General features: G+C 47.3%; 1 protein-coding gene across 1 annotated transcript in view; it reads left to right on the top strand.

The window, feature by feature from the left end:
* Positions 1-18866, top strand: part of LOC138287453 (cystine/glutamate transporter-like) — a 348836-nt gene that overhangs the window by 74022 nt on the left and 255948 nt on the right. The window contains exon 4 of the mRNA XM_069227882.1: positions 15645-15770. Coding sequence (XP_069083983.1) covers positions 15645-15770 — 126 coding nt within the window. The remainder of the gene's footprint in view (positions 1-15644; positions 15771-18866) is intronic.

The following is an 18866-nucleotide window of genomic DNA, read 5'->3' as shown; positions in this document are numbered from 1 at the left end:
ACACTCCCCCACCCCCTGGAAGAACGCAAGGACAAAAGGAAATGATTTGAATGAATGTAATCATGTGAAATCTCATTGTCAAAATTCATAATCCAGTATATACAATTATGTACACCAACTACACAAGTCCGGATAGTGCACCAATCATTGTCCGTGGACCACTGGGCCCTAAATGCATGGGCGAACTAGATACCTGACTGGAAACGAAGAGAACAATGCTGGGGCATCAGATCGAAAATACACAGGCAACTCAGGAGGAGGGGGAGGGGGCACCTCAGCCAGATGAACGCACAACGCCACTGCTGCATGAGGGGGCTCCATGCCCACAGCTGTATCCTGGGGAGTGCAAAGCCACAGTCTCTCAAGGCTCTCCAGTGGGTGGGTTGCCCACTGCTTTATCCTGGGGAGTGCAAAGCCACAGTCTCTCAAGTCTCTCCAGTGGGTGGTTTGCCCACTGCTTTATCCTGGGGAGTGCAAAGCCACAGTCTCTCAAGTCTCTCCAGTGGCTGGATTGCCCACTGCCTTATCCTGGGGAGTGCAAAGCCACAGTCTCTGTACCTGTTGATGCGGTGGGCACAGAGGTGGCCGCCACCACAAGGGAGCTCCCATAAGAGGAGGAGTCGCTGTCACTGGTCTCTGCTCCTGTCCCCGTCGTGGAGCTCCCCTCACCCTCCGTCCCACTGGTGGCTTCAGACTCCGTTGCTTCACCCTCCAGGGCCAAGTGGGATGCAGCTCCCTCCTGCTCCGGTGCCAATGCTCCTCTGCCTGATGATGCTATTGCACACAAGAACAGGGAGACCACAAAAGGGGGGGGAGACAGAAGAAAGACATGTTCAGTGCATGCAACACCACTGCCGTTGGTGGACACAACACACATGGAGCAGCCCTCTGCACTACGTGATGCACTAACGAAATTTCACCTGACCATGGGGTACGAGGCCTAAGCCCAATTGCTGCAAACCTGGAAGTCACAGGAGCCTGACTAGGTGTAGATGGCTTTTACCACTAGTGGGGTTGGGGTGCCACATAGCCTGCCTCACAAAGGACCTTGCCTACCAAGTTCACCCTGGCCTAGGGGAACCCACTGCCCACCTCCCCCACCCAGACACCTCGTAAAGCACACAGAGTCAGCTGAATGAAAGTGTACTCACGCCCTTGTGGCTGCTGTGATGCCCTCAAGCTCCCATTCAATCCCGGATAGGCCACCGCCAGGATCCGGAACATCAGGGGGGTCATGGTGCGACGGGCACCCATTCCACGTTGGGAGGCCAGCCCCAGCTGGGCCTCCACCGTCTTCTTGGTCCAACGGCGCAGGTCCTCCCATCTTTTACAGCAGTGGGTGCTTCGTTGGTGGTAGACCCCCAGGGTCTGGACGTCCTTGGTGATGGCACGCCAAATAGCCTTCTTCTGGCGCTGACCTAGAGGAATGGTAGAGGGGGATAGGACATTACTCACCCGGCCGGACCATCATTCTCATTGCCCACCAGTTCCCACCCATGCCATGACGCTCATACACTCAGCATCCGCACATGTAGGCCTCAGCCCCCCCCATGTTTCTTCCAGCCACACCACTCAAAGCAGACATTGCCCATCCACCATGCTCACTGGGTACTCACCTGTTTGTCTGGAGAACCGTACAGTTGCGTGTTCTGGGGAAGGACCATATCCACTAGTTTCTCCAACTCCTTGGAAGTGAAGGCAGGGGCCCTTTCCCCAGACACTCGAGCCATCGTCGCTTCCCAACACAGGTCACAGCAGCACTTGCAGTGTAGGTCATCTCCTGTTGAAGGTCAGGTATCAAGTGAGTGAACAGACAGAAAATGGCGGTCACGCCCACGGCTAGTTGCGTACCGTCACTGCCGCCGTACATCGTCATTGGCTTCTGTGACCCATAGGGCCCAATGTTAACCAATGCAGATTATCTCCGCGGTCTTCGTCCGCCCACCGCGACGGTGTACAACGCCAGCGCAGTTACCTCATATCCCCTTGTCCCACCTTACAGGTCAGGCAGCCGCCATTTCAGGAGGCCACATGTCATGGATAATAACTGCATCACACCTATCTAGGTCTTGAATACACACAGTTACAGGCACATTGCGGATAAATAACGTTTCTGCAAATAACACATTCTGATACCTCAGTGTTGGATGACTCTCTGCTCGCTGTTCTCCTCCATAGGGCACGTCTGCTGGGGCAGGTGATGAGATGGCGGCATCCTCTGGTGTACAGACCCCTGGTGGACTTGTCGACAATGGAAGAGAGACACATCATAGTCACATACAGACTTGATTGTGCAATAATCCATGAACTGTGTGCCCAGTTGGAGCCATACCTGATGTCAGCTATCCGCCATCCCACAGGGATACCCCCTGTAGTGCAGGTCCTGTCTGTACTACATTTCCTGCCCAGTTGGTCTTTTCAAACAACAGTGGCCATGGCATCAGGGATGTCCCAGCCAATGTTCTCTAACGTGTTGTCTAGAGTGTTGTCAGCCCTGCTGAAACACATGCACAGCTACATCGTTTTCCCTCAGGTGGAGGATTTGCCCACAGTGAAAGGTGACTTCTATGCCCTGGGACATATCCCCAACATCATTGTTGCCATTGATGGGACACAAATGGCATTTGTCCCCCCCCGCACGAATGAACAGGTGTACAGAAACCGGAAGAGCTACCATTCGATGAATGTGCAGATGGTGTGTTTCGCAGACCAGTACATCTCCCACATGAATGCCAAGTTTCCTGGCTCAGTGCATGACGCTTACATTTTGTGGAATAGCAGCATCACTTATGTGATGGGGGCAACTCCAGAGGCACCGTGTGTGGCTAATAGGTGAGGTCAAGGTCCCAATACAGTGTGAATAGGTGTCTGGGTATGGGGCTGTCCCTAAGGGTTAGTGTGTGTCTAACAGTTGTCCTTCTATATTTGCAGGTGACTCTGGTTACCCCAACCTGTCATGGTTACAGACCCCAGTGAGGAATCCCAGGACAAGGGCAGAGGAACGCTACAATGAGGCATATGGGCGATCTAGGAGGGTGATTGACCGCATCTTCGGCCTCCTGTAGGCCAGATTCCGGTGCCTCCATCTGACAGGTGGTTCCCTATACTACTCACCAAAGAAGGTGTGCCAGATCATCGTGGCCTGCTGTATGCTGCACAACCTGGCTTTGCGACAGCAGGTACCTTTTCTGCAGAAGGATGGGCCAGCTGGTGGTCTTGTTGCAGCTGTGGAGCCTGTGGACAGTGAAGAACAGGAGGCAGAAGAAGAGGACATCGACAACCGAAACAACATTATCATGCAATACTTCCAGTGAGACACAGGTAAGAAGATGTCACTGCCTCCCACATCTCATACTATTTTTGGAGCGAGCATAAGTCTGTCATTTTCATTCAGTGTATGGACCCTGACTTGTCACTTTGACTTTCCATTTCACAGATCTGGGTCCCACTATGTGCCCTCTGTTATGTTTCCTCCTGGCCTACAGCTGTGTTACATTGGTATGTGAACAAGTAAATTGACATTGCTATATTCCATGGTTATTGCAATTACACATTTGTGTAAGCACAGACTGACTCCAGATTGTTTTGTGATTGAAGTGTGTTTATTTCTGTGCAAATAAGTGGAGGGGGTTGTAAAATGGGCTGGGGGGATGGTGGAGGAATGTCCATGGCAAAGTCCAGTCTATTTGTTTCACAGGTGCATTGTCCAAAGGGGCATAGGAAGTGGAGCAATGGCAGTTTAAGGATGGACAGGGTGACAAAGTGGGACAGAAGGGTGACATTCAGAAGGGGGTCTCAATTCCTGGCGGGGGTCTTGGCAATGTTCTCTGTCTTGTTCCTGGATCTCAGGGACCGTTTGCAGGGTGGCTCTCCATCTGCAGGGGGTGGGGTGCTGGAGTCCAGTTGTTCCTGTGGCGTTGCCTCCTGTCCGCTAGCGCCGGCAGTGGTGGAGGGCTGTTCATAGTCCAGGCTAGTGTCAGGGGCCCCTTGTTGTGCCACTGTGTCCCTCCTGGTGTTGAGAAGGTCTGCCAGCACCCCTGCAATGGTGACCAGGGTGGTGTTAATGGACTTCAAGTCCTCCCTGATCCCAAGGTAGTGTTCCTCCTGCAGCCGCTGGGTCTCCTGAAACTTGGCCAGTACCATTGCCATTGTCTCCTGGGAATGATGGTAAGCTCCCATGATGTTGGAGAGTGCCTCGTGGAGAGTGGGTTCCCTGGGCCTGTCCTCCCCCTGTCGCCCAGCAGTCCTCCCAGCTTCCCTGTTATCCTGTGCCTCTGCCCCCTGAACCGTGGGCCCACTGCCACTGCCCCCAGGTCCCTGATCGTCCTATGTTAGTGGGGTTGCCTGGGTTCCCTGTAGTGGTGGACACGCTGCTGATTGACGTGTCCTGGGGACAGAGGGATGGGCCAGCTGGGTGGGTGCTGTAATGGTGTTTCCTGAGGGGGAGGCTCTGTTGTGGCTTGTGACAGTGGCAGGGGAACCGACTGTCCCGAGGTCCCTGATGGGCCGGGCTGGTCATCTTGATCCAGACGTGCAGAGCTGCTGTCATCAATGTGGGCCTCTTCTGTGGGGGGACTAGATATGTCTGGCACCTCCTGTCCAGTGACGTTGGGTAGCGGTCCTGTTGGGGTGTAAATGCATAATTATTCTATCTGTGTGTGCCATCGTGTGCAATGGGTGATTGACCCTCTACTCCTGTGCTTGCATTCTTGGCTTGGTCCTTGTGTGATTGGTGATTTTGGGGCAGGAGTGAGTCTCTGTACTGGACATGCTTGGGTGATGGGTGTCCATGCATTGGTGTTACATGCAGGGCTTGGGTTTGGGATGTGTGGGTTGTGTTGGTGGGGTATCTGTGGGTTGTTGGGGTGATGGGTGTGAGGGTAAGGGTGGGAGTATGTGATGGCATGCAGGTGGGGTGGGGGGGATAAGGTAGTAAAGATTTGCCGTACCAGAGTCCAGTCCTCCATCTACTCCTGTGAGGCCCTCAGGATGCAGTATTGCCAAGACTTGCTCCTCCCATGTTGTTAGTTGTGGGGGAGTAGGTGGGGGTCCACCGCCAGTCCTCTGTACAGTAATCTGGTGTCTGGAAACCACGGAACGCACCTTCCCCGTAGGTCGTTCCACCTCTTCCTGATGTCATCCCGTGTTCTTGGATGCTGTCCCACTGCGTTGACCCTGTCGATAATTCTGCACCATAGCTCCATCTTCCTTGCAATGGATGTTTGCTGCACCTGTGCGCCGAATAGCTGTGGCTCTACCCGGACAATTTCCTCCACCATGACCCTGAGCTCCTCGTCAGAGAACCAGGGTGTTGTTGAGGTGCCATGATGTGGTGTGGGTGATGTGTGAGGTGGTGTCTGTTGTGATGTGTGAGGGGATGTGTTTGTGTGTGTTGTTTGAGGTGTGTGGATTTTTTGTAAGTGATGGTGTTGTGTGTCTGTGGATGCTGGTGTTGTTTTAGGTAGTGTCTCTCTCTGGCCTGCTTTCAAATTTCTGGTAGTAAGGGTTTGTGGGTAATGTGGGTGTGTGCTTTATAGTGTTGTGGGTGTGTGGGTGTGGTATGTGTACGTGTATCAGGCGTATGTATTTCGAATTGTCCAATGTGGTGGCGTATTGTAGATGTGTGTGTATTTTGAGCGTGTACCGCCAATGGTTTACCGCGGTTGAAAGTCCGCCGCATTGATTCGTGGCTCGTGATACTGTAGGCGTATTCTTGCTGGCGTGATGTGTCGGTTTTGTTTTCGCCAGTTTATCACTGACCTTTGGTGTGGCGGACTTGTGTGGGTGTCTGTATTGTGGCGGATTCCGAGCTGTGGGTCGTAATACCTGTAGCGGAATTCCACGGCCGTAGCGGTGTGTTGGTGGTCTTCTGCGCGGCGGTAAGCGGGATTTACCGCCAGGGTTGGAATGAGGGCCTTAGTCTCCTTCAGAGGGTGTCAACATACAAGATTTTTTGATGGGTCCTAGAAAACCATGCTAGAAATGTTTTCTACATGCCATATATAAATTTGGAAGCTTTCACAAATGAACGCTGCTGCACGTTTAAGGCAGATTGACAAAGAAAGCATGGAGAAGCCTTTGGCCGTTGTCGATGATGTTATGAACACGTTGTTCAACCTAATTTACACGCTAAATAACATAGGGCCTCATTACGCCACCCGCCAAACTCATACCACCACCTGACCACCAGTGCAGCCAGAACACCACCGGCCGGCGGGCAGAAACGCTGTTTCTGCCGCGGCCCTGCATTGAACAGGGCCTTAACATTGACGTAAGCGAGCCGGTGGCAATGTGGCTGTGCATCATTCGGGCAGTGGAAAGCGCGACGGGGCTGTCCATGGGGACCCCTGCACTTCCCATGCCAAGTGCATAGGCAGTGCAGGGGCCACCATGGGGCCCCCGGCACACCCTTTCCGCCAGACTTTGCCTAGCGGTGGGACCACCATGCATAGGATGGCAGAAAGGTGACTCGTAATCTGGAGGGCAGCACTGCCCTGGTGGTTTGAAACCGCTGGCACCGTCAGGCTGGCGGCAAACTGGCAGTGCCGGCAGGTGGACCGTGGCGGCTCTGCCATGGTCATAATAGGGAAGTCTGACCACCCCTTTCGCGAGTCTGGAGGCCCATGGACCATCGGGCTCATAATGGGGTCCTTAGTGTCCTCTGCAATAGACATCATTCAGAATGATATGTCGTTTTTACATCATGTACAGAGGTAACTTAAGTCCATTATGCAGCTGGGTTGGACACTGCAGGTTCTTAAAAGTGCCCTGGCAGCACGTTAACTCTACTGAGTCATTTGCCACCTTGAATTTGACCAGACAGCAAGAGATAATGGCTGAAAGAAAAGCTAGTTACATCATGCTTAACATCAAGAAATTGGAAAAATTGCCTTTTTCTGTAGCCCAAATTCTATCAGCAGTATGGCTAATACACGGGGTAATCAATAATCCTGCTTCAACATTTCAGTTTCGCAAATGTTTAAAACATTTTGAAGTTGGCAGATTTGAGCAGTTAGGGGACAAGGTGCACACGGTGTGGAAGTTGCTTTTACTTACAAATGTTTGCAAAGGGAAACAGAGGTCTTTCTTAGTGGAAGCAAATGTGAGACTACTGTTAGTCATTCTATGATTTGCAAGCAGGTGTCCTTGCATGGCACTTGTAATGCTGACATAGCAAACTTCACATATATGTATGTATGTATGTATATGGAGATTTATATAGCGCGTTCCGGCCTTAGCATCGAAGCGTTCAAGGACATAAATGAGGAGGGAACGACCGAGACCAGCATCCTTACCGTGGAAACAACCATGTTTTCACTCGCTTCCTGAATATCAGCAAGTTATGTTCTTTCCTGATATCCAACGGTAGAGCATTCCAATGTCTGGCAACCGCCACTGGAAAAGCTTTATCTCCCCACCTGACTCTATGAGTTCGACAAACCTGTATCAGGTAGGAATTGTCCGATCTTAGGACGCACCCTGGACGATACCACCTGAGTCTATTAGCCAGGTGTTCAGCACAGTCCCCATAGAGTGCTTTAAAAGTTAGGCAAAGGGCTTTAAAAATGATCCTCTTGCCAACCGGAAGCCAATGAAGATACTTTAGGCTATGAGAAGCCGAGGCAAAACGTGGGAGGTCCAGAATCATACAAGCTGCATTGTTCTAAATTATCTGCAATTTCCTCAAGGAACCCCCATCCGTATCCAACAGCAAGGATTTACAGTAATCCAATCTGGACATAATCAATGCCAAAATAACAGTAACTCTTTCCTCCTGCTTCAAAAATGGAAAACATTTTTTGAAGAGTTTCAGTGTCCAGTAGCTAGATTTGACTATAGCACTAACCTGTGGCTTAAAGCTTAATGAGTCATCGAAAATCACTCCCAAATTTCTGGTCGCCACGCACGGGGCCGGTGGATTTCCACATTCCTCAGGCCACCCAGCTTACAGTAATAGATCTATTACTTAAAAAAGATTCCAGGATTTTAAGAGCAGAATGTCTTATTACCGCATTATGGAGGTGAGAAACCAGGATCGTAGGCGAGATGGTGTCAAATGCCGCTGAAAGATCCAATAGTACAAGAATTGCACCTTGACCCTCATCCAGTAGTCTCTGGATGGAGTCAGATGTCGTTAGTAGTGCTGATTCCGTACTATGAGCCCTTCTAAACCCATGTTGTGACTGGTCGCAGCCTCCTACCTGATTAAGGAACATGGAGAGTTTGTAATTAATGTGTTTTTCAAAAATCTTAGCTAATGTAGGTAGCAAAGAAATGGGTCGTAAATTGCTTACATCAAATGCAGTTTGATCGGGCTTTTTTTTTAAAAGAATAACAGTGGCCTGCTTCCATGTAGAAGGTAAAATCCCTGAAGATAGGACTTCCTGAAAAATAGTAGCTAATTTCGGAACAACCGGTTCCGAAATCATCTGTAAAATGTCGGGTGGACACGGATCCATAGGTGAACCTGACTTAACCCCCATTAGAAATCCTTTAATCCTATCCGGCAGCAACGGAGGAAAACATGTAAGCAGAGGGGTATCCTGACTTGAAGAATCCAAGGGGGCTATCCAGGGGTCTAGCAAAGGGAAATCTGCATGCATTTGACGGATTTTAGTTTTTTTTTTAAACGCAATTTGATTACACGTTGCCTGAGAATTAGGTGAGCTGGTAGGGGGGACCGGAGGCGTGATTAAAGAAGGAACTACCTTGAATAGTTCTTTAGGAGCATTAGATGTATTCTTGATTTTTGTAGAAATAAAGGCTGATTGTGCCTCAAAACAGGCTACCTTATACGTTTTTAGAGCAGGTCTTAGTTTCATCTTCTCTATCTCATTGGGATATAGCTTTCATTGTCTTTCTTGTTGACGGTACCTCCTCTGAAGCACCTTCAAGTCGCTATTAAACCAGGGCCAACTAGTTTTCTTAGGCCTCCCCTCCGGCTTTACTATCAACGGAGCCAGCTTATCCATAGCGAGGACTAAGCCTGAATTAAATGCCTCCAAGGCAGACGTATGAAAATGTTTTGCTACCTCCCAGCCTTCCTTTACAGCCGGGCCCAGCTGAGTCTCGGTGATTTTGTTCCATAGCCGAAAGGATTACTGCCCGCTTTTATCTGTCTCTGTACATATCCAACAGAGACAACCCTATAAGCCCACAGGACAGGGGTAATTACATAATTATATACAAGACAAACGTCACATGGGACTCATTCCACCAGGACTAGCACCACCAAAGATCTGCTAGCCTCTGTTAATTACTTCTGTTCAATCAAACTTAATTCATTCACTGTATATACCTATGCATAAATCCCCCACATATATATCTTGGATGCCAGCCAATACTGTGAATATTTCAACTCTATATTTAATTCATTGTCTTACATAGACTTTGTCAAACTTTGAAAAAGTAATAGTGCAGACGACACAGTGCTCACATGGGTTAAAAAACATAAATCCATATACAATACAATGACAAACTGTAAATTTCACCAAATTTACAGTGGAAGCCTACACCATAAACAATATCCATATTATTATTCATGTTACAACCAAATAGGTGAATATTGTTGACGTTCTGACCCCAAAAATGTTTTCAGAGTGTCATCAGGGCACTATTGTCTCCCTACCACAGCTACAAAATTCAATAAGCACAAATTAGCTATAATTTTCATTTCCTGCATCTCATGCATCAAAGCGAGGGGTAAATAGTGAATGGAGTACAGAGGTATCAACCATCACTCATGCCAGCCACAGCCATAAGTGCTACATGCACATACATATTGATGTTAAAAAGCCAATCAAAATTATAGCACCCGTGCTTAGGTCACTGTGTGGAATAATCCAGTGAGGGTCCCAGTGTGTGAACATCACAACTTAACTAATTCATCATGACAAAGAATGTGCTCGCTAAGAGTTCATCAATAGAAAAAAATCACATTAAATATAGCGTCATTCAATGCCCCAAATGTACTCTTATTCAGGGTAATCAGCATGTGTATTCTGGAGAGACATAAGAAATATAAATCTCACAACACCAACCCTCTGTCAGGGTCATAACTAAAAGGGGTGTGGGAATATTGATCGTACTTACAACATCCATTGTAAAGCTAAATCCAATTGCAGCCATGCACTAGGGAAGTTTCTTTACTTCGCCTCTTCTGTGAACATTCAAAAGAAAGAGGAAAGACGGACCCATCTTACAAACCAGTCTTCACTATAGACCATAAATATTCAAAAAAGACATACTTGGGATCAGAGGGTGTACGAATCCACATACCCTAGAACGTCCCTCGCGTTTCAGTCTGTGCATTTGAGAAGACGCCACACGCTCATACCCGCTATCTATGTGGTGGATCCTAAAACACTAGACCTCATCACCGCAGTCACCATCTTGAAGTGGTTGAAGGAAAATACCAGGGCACTCCAGAAGGCAGTCTGAGCAGTATATTCCAAAATGGAAATAAGAGTCCAAAGTTTAATCGAGGTTGTTTTTCCAATAATGACTTTTATTCCAGGTAAGCATGTGCATTGCACAAACAGCCAACACGTGTTTCGTCCAAAGGACTTTTTCAAGGCTGTGAATCAGAAATCAAAAACAGAATATAATGGTGCAAGAAAAGAAAAAGCATTATAATAAAAGATACTCGGGAGTAAGAAGAGTAAAAAGAAAATATGATGGAAGCATAAAGGGAAAGTAGGATGGTGAGAGGAAGGAAAACGAATGGATCAAAGGGCAGGTGAAGGTAAAACGTCAAGCAGAACCAAAATACCAGACTTTAAGAAAAGATGAGACGGAGGATTAAGATGTGTACAGGAGGATGAACTAGATCTACAAAACAGAGATGTGATAGGAAAAAACCATGATTCGTGAGCACACAGGTAAACAAGTGTTTAAAAGGAGAGTTGTGTACTTAGCACCAGTGAAATAACGTAAAATCATAACTTGCTCAGAAGGTCAGAATGTTAAATGAGCTTGTTGAAGTATTTCTGTGACCATAAGTTTAAGCACCAGAATAACAAAAACCAGAGAGGAGGTAATGTAATAATTTCCTGAAACTGAGGAGGCAACGTACCGAAAATTATGGGTAAATGTAGTTCACATGTGAGAGTCTGGACAGTCATGTAGTCCACCGGTATCTTGTGGTGATCCAGGTAAGGAGTTCCAGTTAGATGTAACGTAGTGGGCGAGAAATAGTATTGTTATGGCATCATGTAAACCAGAATTGGTGTTGTAGGAAGGGGTCGTGATAAGCCCATCGAAGACTAGAAAATTAAAAGTATGTGATGTTAGTTGGTGGTAGAGATACTGGAGAAATGCTAAGGTACGGTAAAAAGGAGGGGTGTAGGGGCATGGTTGAACTGTAGCGCATAAGAGGCAGCTAGTCTCACAGTGGAATTATAGTCAGGAGTGACCGTAATACAGATTTAAGTGCAGAGGAATAGTTAAAAGATATTTTATCCAAGCAGGTAAGAATGGAACCGGCAGTAGAGTGATAAAAAGGGAGGGGTGTAAGAGAAACGACCTGCATAATGGTGCTGGTCTTAAAAGTAGATGAGAGGCAGTGAATAGTGATGACGGCATGGTGGGACATAAATCTTGTGGTAAGGGCGATTAGCCGCAAAAAGAAGAATGCCCCTAAACCGAAACCGGCAAAACAGAAACAAAAAAGTATATCTCTGCGGTTTCGGCTCACACACAGAGATGGTATTTACTAAGTGGGAGGGTGCAAAATTTTGAATTTGTCTCTTTGATTCACCCGGTATTTCAAATACTTTCGGATGGAAGTTATGTGATACTGAACAGTGAAAGATGTTGTGGAATGAAAGCCTGGAATTGCCTATGTAATTTCGGTTTTTCAGATTGTAACTTGCTGCGACCATGTATTATATCCCGCCATGAGAAATAAAAGTAGCAGAAATGTGGATGCATATTGCTGCTTCAAATGTCAATTTTGATAAGCTGAGCAGACCAAAGGTGCTATTGTTTCATCAGCCAGAGAGACCTATGACCTCCAACTTGCAAGGACATCAACAGAGGTACAGTCCTTACCAACTTCCCCATTCATTTTGAAGAGTTGATGAGCAGAATTTTCAATGCATCTAACACTGCAGGAATTGTGCACTTTTTTAGGGCTGTTGGTTCTGGATTCGATAGCACCCTCCAGACTATATTTGCAGCAATACCTTCAGCCATCCATTCACTCTTTTTGAGTGTCTTTGGTGGATTCCTAATAACTTTGGCATTGGTTGGTGGCATTCCGCTTCTGCTATTTTTTTAATACACAACTGTCCCATCTCAGCAAAGCCTAGTACTGGAGCTCCCACCAGCTAATCTGTGTATTGATCTCATGATGCAGTACTTCGGAGCTTCAGTGCTGGAGGGGCTTAAGCTGAATTGGTCATTTACATTTTGGCCATAATTGACCTGTGTACAGTCACTTTTCCACTGCTTATGGTTGTAGGAGGCTGGCCCGGCTTATAGTGGGTACCTGTTGGTACTTACACCTTGTGCCAAGTCCAGTTATCCCTTATTACTAGATTAGTAGTGTTCTAGCAGCTTAAGCTGATAGAGGTAGCTATAGCAGAGCAGCTTAGGCTGAACTAGGAGACATGCAAAGCTCCTACTATACCACGTATATCATATAGCATTATAGGAATCACAATACTCATAGTTACTAAAAATAAAGGTACTTTATTTTAGTGACAATGTGCCAAAAATATCTCAGAGGATATACTCCCTTAGGAGGCAAGTAAAATACACAAAATATACACACAAACCAAAATCAGGTAAGTAAACAGTTAGAAAAGTAGTACAAACACTGTAGAATACAATAGGATGCATTAGGGCTAGGGGCAACACAAACCATATACTAAGAAAGTGGAATGCAAACCACTTAGGGACCCCAGGCCTAGTGTAGTGTGTAGAGGGTTGTTAGGAGTGTAAGAAAATACTAAGGGTGTCCAAGATACCCCACCCCAAGACCCTGAAAAGTAGGAGTAAAGTTACCCTACTTCCCCAGAAATACACTAAAGTCGTGATGGGAGATTCTGCAAAGACCACAACTGACTGAAAAGCACTGAAGATGGAATCCTGGACCTGAGGACCTGTAAATGAAGGGGACCAAGGCCAAGAGTCACGAAAGTGTCCAGGTGGGGCAGGAGCCCACTAAACCCCGGATGAAGGTGCAAAATGGCTGCCTCCAGGTAGAAGAAGCTGAAGATTCTGCAACAACTAAAGGTGCCAGGAACTTTTCCTTTGCACAGAAGATGTTGCATGGAATGCTGGAGGATGCAGAGTTGTTTCTTTGGAGAAAGACCGCAAACAAGCCTTGCTAGCTGCAAAGGTCGTGGTTGGAGAAAAAGGGTGCTGCCTGGGCCCAGGAAGGACCAGGAGGTTGCCACATGGAAGAGAAGACAGAGGGGGCCCTCAGCAACACAGAGAGCCCATGCAGAAGAAGGCAGCACCTGCAGAAGTACCTGAACATGGGTTCAAGAAAACTGAGCATGGTGGTCATCTCAACACTACAAAGGAGGGTCCCACGAAGCCGGTGGTCAACTCAGACAGTTGAGCAATCCAGGACAGAGTGCTGGGGACCTGGGCTGTGCTGTGCACAAAGGATTCCTTGCAAAAGTGCACAGAAGCACTAGCAGCTGCAGTTCACGCAGTAAACAGGATTACTGTCTGGCGAGGGGAGGCAAGGACTTACCTCCACCAAATTTGGACAGATGGACCACTGGACTGTCGGGGTCACTTGGATCCAGCACCTGTGTTCCAGGGAATACGCTCATCACGATGAGAGGGGGCCCAGAGGACCGGTGAAGCAGAAGTTTGGTACCTGTGTTAGCAGGGGGAAGATTCCGTCGACCCATGGGAGATTCCTTCTTGGATTCCAGTGCAGGGTGAAGGCAGACAGCCCCCAGAACAAGCACCACCAGGAAACAGTCGAGAAAGCCCCAGGATTAGGCACTACAATGTCGCTGGTAGTCTTCTTGCTACTTTGTTGCAGTTTTGCAGGCGTCCTGGAGCAGTCAGCGGTCGATCCTTGGCAGAAGTCAAAGAGGGATATGCAGAGGAACTCTGGTGAATTTTTGCATGTTGTTATCTGAGGAAAAGCCCACAGGAGAGACTCTAAATAGACCTCAGAGGAGGATTGGCCACCTAGTCAGGCAAGCACCTATCAGGAGGGGTCTCTGACGTCACCTGCTGGCATTGGCCACTCAGAGGCCTCCACTGTACCCTCACACCTCTGAATTCAAGATGGCCGAGGTCTCGGACACACTGGAGGAGCTCTGGGCACCACCCTTTGGGTGGTGATAGACAGGGGAGTGGTCACTCCCCTTTCCTTTGTCCAGTTTCGTTCCAGAGCAGGGACTGGGGGTTCCATGAACCGGTGTAGACAGGCTTATGCAAGGAGGGCACCATCTGTGCCCTTCAAAGCATTTCCAGAGGCTGGGGGAGGCTTCTCCTCCCCAGCCCTTAACACCTATTTCCAAAGGCTGCTGTGGTCCCGCTGTCAATTGCTGCTGTAAAAAACTATGCTAAGGGCCTTCTAAGTCTAAAACCTGCCAACCCCAATTGTAATTCCTCTGACCTCTTCTGCTTCCTCATTGTCAAAACTAGAACCCTATTCTTGCTCCCACACCTTTTTCCCCTACTCAGTCAACCTTTCATTTCTCTCTGATGAATACCATCAGTGCTTCAAGTAAGCAGTGATATTATATCTCCTTAAATGCTAATTGTGATTTCATTTATCCTTCCCTCAACCTTGCCTTTTTCCATCTACCCCTTATCTACAAAATCCTTAGAGCCTATGATTGAATGGCTAAACCATACCTATCACTCTTCTAATAAACTACTTGATCCATCAAGTCAGGGTTCCATGGAGCCCATACTTCTGAAAATGCCCTTACTCGTGTTTCCAACTTCATTGGCACAGCTCTCCGCAAATGACTTTCATTCCAATCTCCTTGATATTTTAGCTGCATTTAACACTTTTGATGGCTTAATTCCACTCCACATACTATTCATGGACTGTGCTGCACAATGCAGCACACATAGAATGATGAGAACCAAGGAGAAATAAGGTTATCTCTCCTTGTTACGCCTCCCTTATGCGTCCCCTGGGGAGGCGTAAGCTTATGATGCATTTCCAGGTTTACGAAATCTTGTAAATCTGGGAATGTGTCAAATGCCATGGGTGTTACATGGAAACACCCACTGTAACATCCATGCCACGCCTCCCTATTGCAATGTGAGGGAATGCAGCGACTTCTGCTGAGTTGCCTCACTCCATATCTACAAGGCCATGAAAAGCCACACAGGACAGCTTTATGTGGCCTTGTAGATATGGATTTGCAGTGTGCGCCGCAGGACTGTCATAAAAGTGATGTTCTGGCGACACACAGGAGCTTGTAAATAAGCCCCTAATGATCTTTTCTTAGACGCAGTGACAGCTGGAGTTTATTTTTTCCAATATACATTAACTACTATCATAGTATCACAAACTGTGTGATTGCAAGGCTAATGTATATCACAAAGATGACATTTCATTTTTCAAGAAAATCATAACCTGAAAAGAATACATTTTTATTGTATTATGTGAAGTTCGGGCTGCTCTGAGCTTTCTCTCTGTTTACCCACAGGTCTAATTATTGCGTTGAACTGCTTGACTGTAAGATGGGCTGCCAACCTTCAAACTGTTCTTGCAGCTCTGAAACTTGTGACCATCACTGTGTGCATTGTTCCTGGAATGGTGGCTCTCTTTTCAGGTTAGGACAAATAGGACGACTGTATGTAGATATAAAGAGTGGGAAAGGTGGGCATAGGGTCTGAAGAATTCACCCTGCTTTGTGTGCTTCCCATATTTTTTTGCATTTATTGATTACCCAAGCTCTTTATTTTATTTGTGTGTCCTTTCTGAATTACAAGCACATTTGAGCCTATGCCACTTGTAATACAGGGGACAAATTATTTGCCATGTTTCAACAAGGTAACCCATCTGCTAAACTCTAAAAAAAAAGGCCTCCAAACAGGACTGGCAATGCCGGCCACCGGGCGATCCTACCGGGAGGCTGGAAGGGCGGGGACGGGTTTTGAAACAGGGGCTAGTTTTGTTACTGGGGGCTGATTTTTTATCAAAATTGTCCCAATTCAACAAAATCAGAAGGCCACTGTGAGTGTGCACTCTGCAGTCTGCAACCAAGCCCATGATGCTGCCAGCCATTACTTCTCCATCCCGTCCCGTCCTGGCCCGCACCAGCAGCAAGCACATGCAAGCGTCACACGTGTTGATTGAAGCCTGCACTGCTTTTGTTTCTTTTTAGGTTTTACCTACACAGCTCTTGCGCTGTGCTTGTGAAATCTGTTGTGTTTAATTTAAATCTTAAAAGGGGCTTACATCCTGCCCCCTTGCTTTCCTTGCTTTTTATTGGTTCCTGTTCTTGGCACTTACTTTTACTCTGTTTCTACTGACGGTAGCTCTATTTCTTGCAGTTACTAATGCTTGTTCTTCCTGCTTGTTTACATTTTGGCATGCAGTTCATCTCCTGCACCCCCACCCACCTCCCCCTCTCCATGGTGTTGTCACCCTTCCCCCGCCCTTCACGGTGTCACCCTCCCACCTCGCCGTTTCACCCAAACCCCTGCCCTGCCTTCCTCCTCGTCAGAAATACAATTTGCTTGTGATTTATTAAATCAGCACAATTTTCCCGGCGGTCCCCGGTGGGATGATGTCTTTCTAGTTCTGGGCTGGGAAGTGACTTGTGCAGGAACGAGGAGGGCCGACAACCAGAAGCTCGCGAATGGCATCTACAGGAGCCCCTCCCTCCCACCCCCTCTTTACCCTATACCACAACGCCCCCTCCTACACCTCGCAGAGAACAGCCTTGTTTATTCTTGGTGTGCTGCCTGCTCTACCGGAGTTCAGCACTACAGCATACAGCACTGGCTGATGATACACTTGTATTTTGCACCTGCTACAGAGATGACAGAAGACGAAAAGGTGACTTTGGCAGTAAGTGGCTGCATGTGTATGCTTTTTAGGTCGAGCGTGCAAGCGCTCTGACCTGTTGTAATCTATCTTTGGGCTTTTAACCACACCCACCGCACGGGAAGTTTCATTACCTCCGTGGCCATCGACCCTGTTACATGGATAATTGCACGTTTGCCGATACGTTTGACTGCAAGTGAACTTCTTTTTTCTTTTGTGTCGCTCCTACGCACTCACACTCATGGTGGCCGTGATGCTTTGAATTGGCTCACTTATGTCAACTGTTCTACTTTTCATTTTCAATTTATGCGGCAAGAAAAGTCCAGTTAGGAATTTAAAGGGCTAATAGCTCTAACTTGAGACCCATTGCAATGCAAATGCTTATTTTAACTGTGATTGTGATGATGCACTTCAGTTACAACACGCTAAGCTAAACCCACAATACAGCTTCTAATAAGCCACCAGGGACTTCAGGATGAGGGGACGGCTGTCCTTGCAGAGATCAAACGGTGCAGATAGCAGGGGTCCACTCACTGCACTGAGAAGAGACCAGCCAAGATTGTGCAATCATATCGCTGCTGCCTGTAACATAGCTGTGAAAAGAGCAAAGCGGGCTGCCCCAAGGATTTGAGCCATGAGAGTTTTGCTGTGCTATATGAGTATGAGGGCTTATGGTGGTGATCCTTCCTATGTCTAGGGGGTGGGGACCAGAGTCTGTCTATCCATGGGCTACTTCAAAGGCCAATTGTCCAGACTCACCAGTAAACCTCTGGCAGAGTCAGAGGAAAAGAAGGGGATATCTAAGCCCACGCTGGCTGCTCCTTGCCTTGCAAACATGCACAGGGTTCCCTGGGTGCTTCCGTTCTGAGGCAGAGTGACCTTGAGTTTTGAACCAAGACTGTGTGCGGCTTTCTCCAGTGTCCTTGAGCCACGAGGATAGAGGGCAGCACAAGCAGAGCAGACTGGTGGTGATGAGTATGACCTGCTAAGTTTGCATTGTCCGACCTTAATGTGTTCCATCTTCATGTTTTATGGCCTCGAACATAGGTGTTGGAAATAGGGGATGCTGCTGATGCCCCCCCCAAAGTAGTCAGCGCACAGTTCAAAAGGGGAATGGGCAACAAATGCCTTTATTTTTTTTTCTTTTCATCTTGTTGCATTTGCTGTGTATTCAAAGTCAGGAAAAATGTCTGGCTATGCTGTCGGACAAATTGCTGTTTATTCTTTTTTGATGGAAAGTGATATTTACTTTTATTTATGTGGCTGCAAAGCTAGAGGAGTTTGTAAAACTATCTATCTGTAAAGGAACTGCACAAAATATTTCAAAGTATATCAGTATTTAGAAAAACGAAGCACATTATTTTGCAATTCTGAAGTGTGATGACCACCATGATTTTAATATGCTCAAAATAAATCAAGACACCTTACTTGGTGGTGTGTAAATTATAAATACTTTCTGAATCCCAATTTCCACACATAATTATTTAAATGCTACATAGTTTTATCAGTAAAACTGCAGCTCAGTGGGATTTCTTGGCAATTTCAATGGAAAATTTGCTGCGTGTAAATGAAAGAGCGCTACCACAACATGCTTTCGTAATATATTTGCAACCGTGGTCTTTAAAATACCCCACTGCCTACATACCACACCCTCACTACCTCCACCGGAATGGGCACGGATCATTTGCTATGCATTTTCTTTCTGTGATGCTTGGGTTTTTCACAATCCTTTGGCTTCAGATATGTATCTTTGATGGCAGCACCTACACTCTGAAAATTGTTCCAGCACCTCTGGCCTGGGTGCCTTTGTGTGACATTGTCATGCTTTCTGGCCTGGGTGTCATTTGTGACATTTCCATGCTTTCTAGCCTGGGTG

This window comes from Pleurodeles waltl, chromosome 4_1 (assembly GCF_031143425.1).
Source record: "Pleurodeles waltl isolate 20211129_DDA chromosome 4_1, aPleWal1.hap1.20221129, whole genome shotgun sequence".
Taxonomy (NCBI): domain Eukaryota; kingdom Metazoa; phylum Chordata; class Amphibia; order Caudata; family Salamandridae; genus Pleurodeles; species Pleurodeles waltl.
This window is presented reverse-complemented; position numbering and strand designations above follow the sequence as displayed.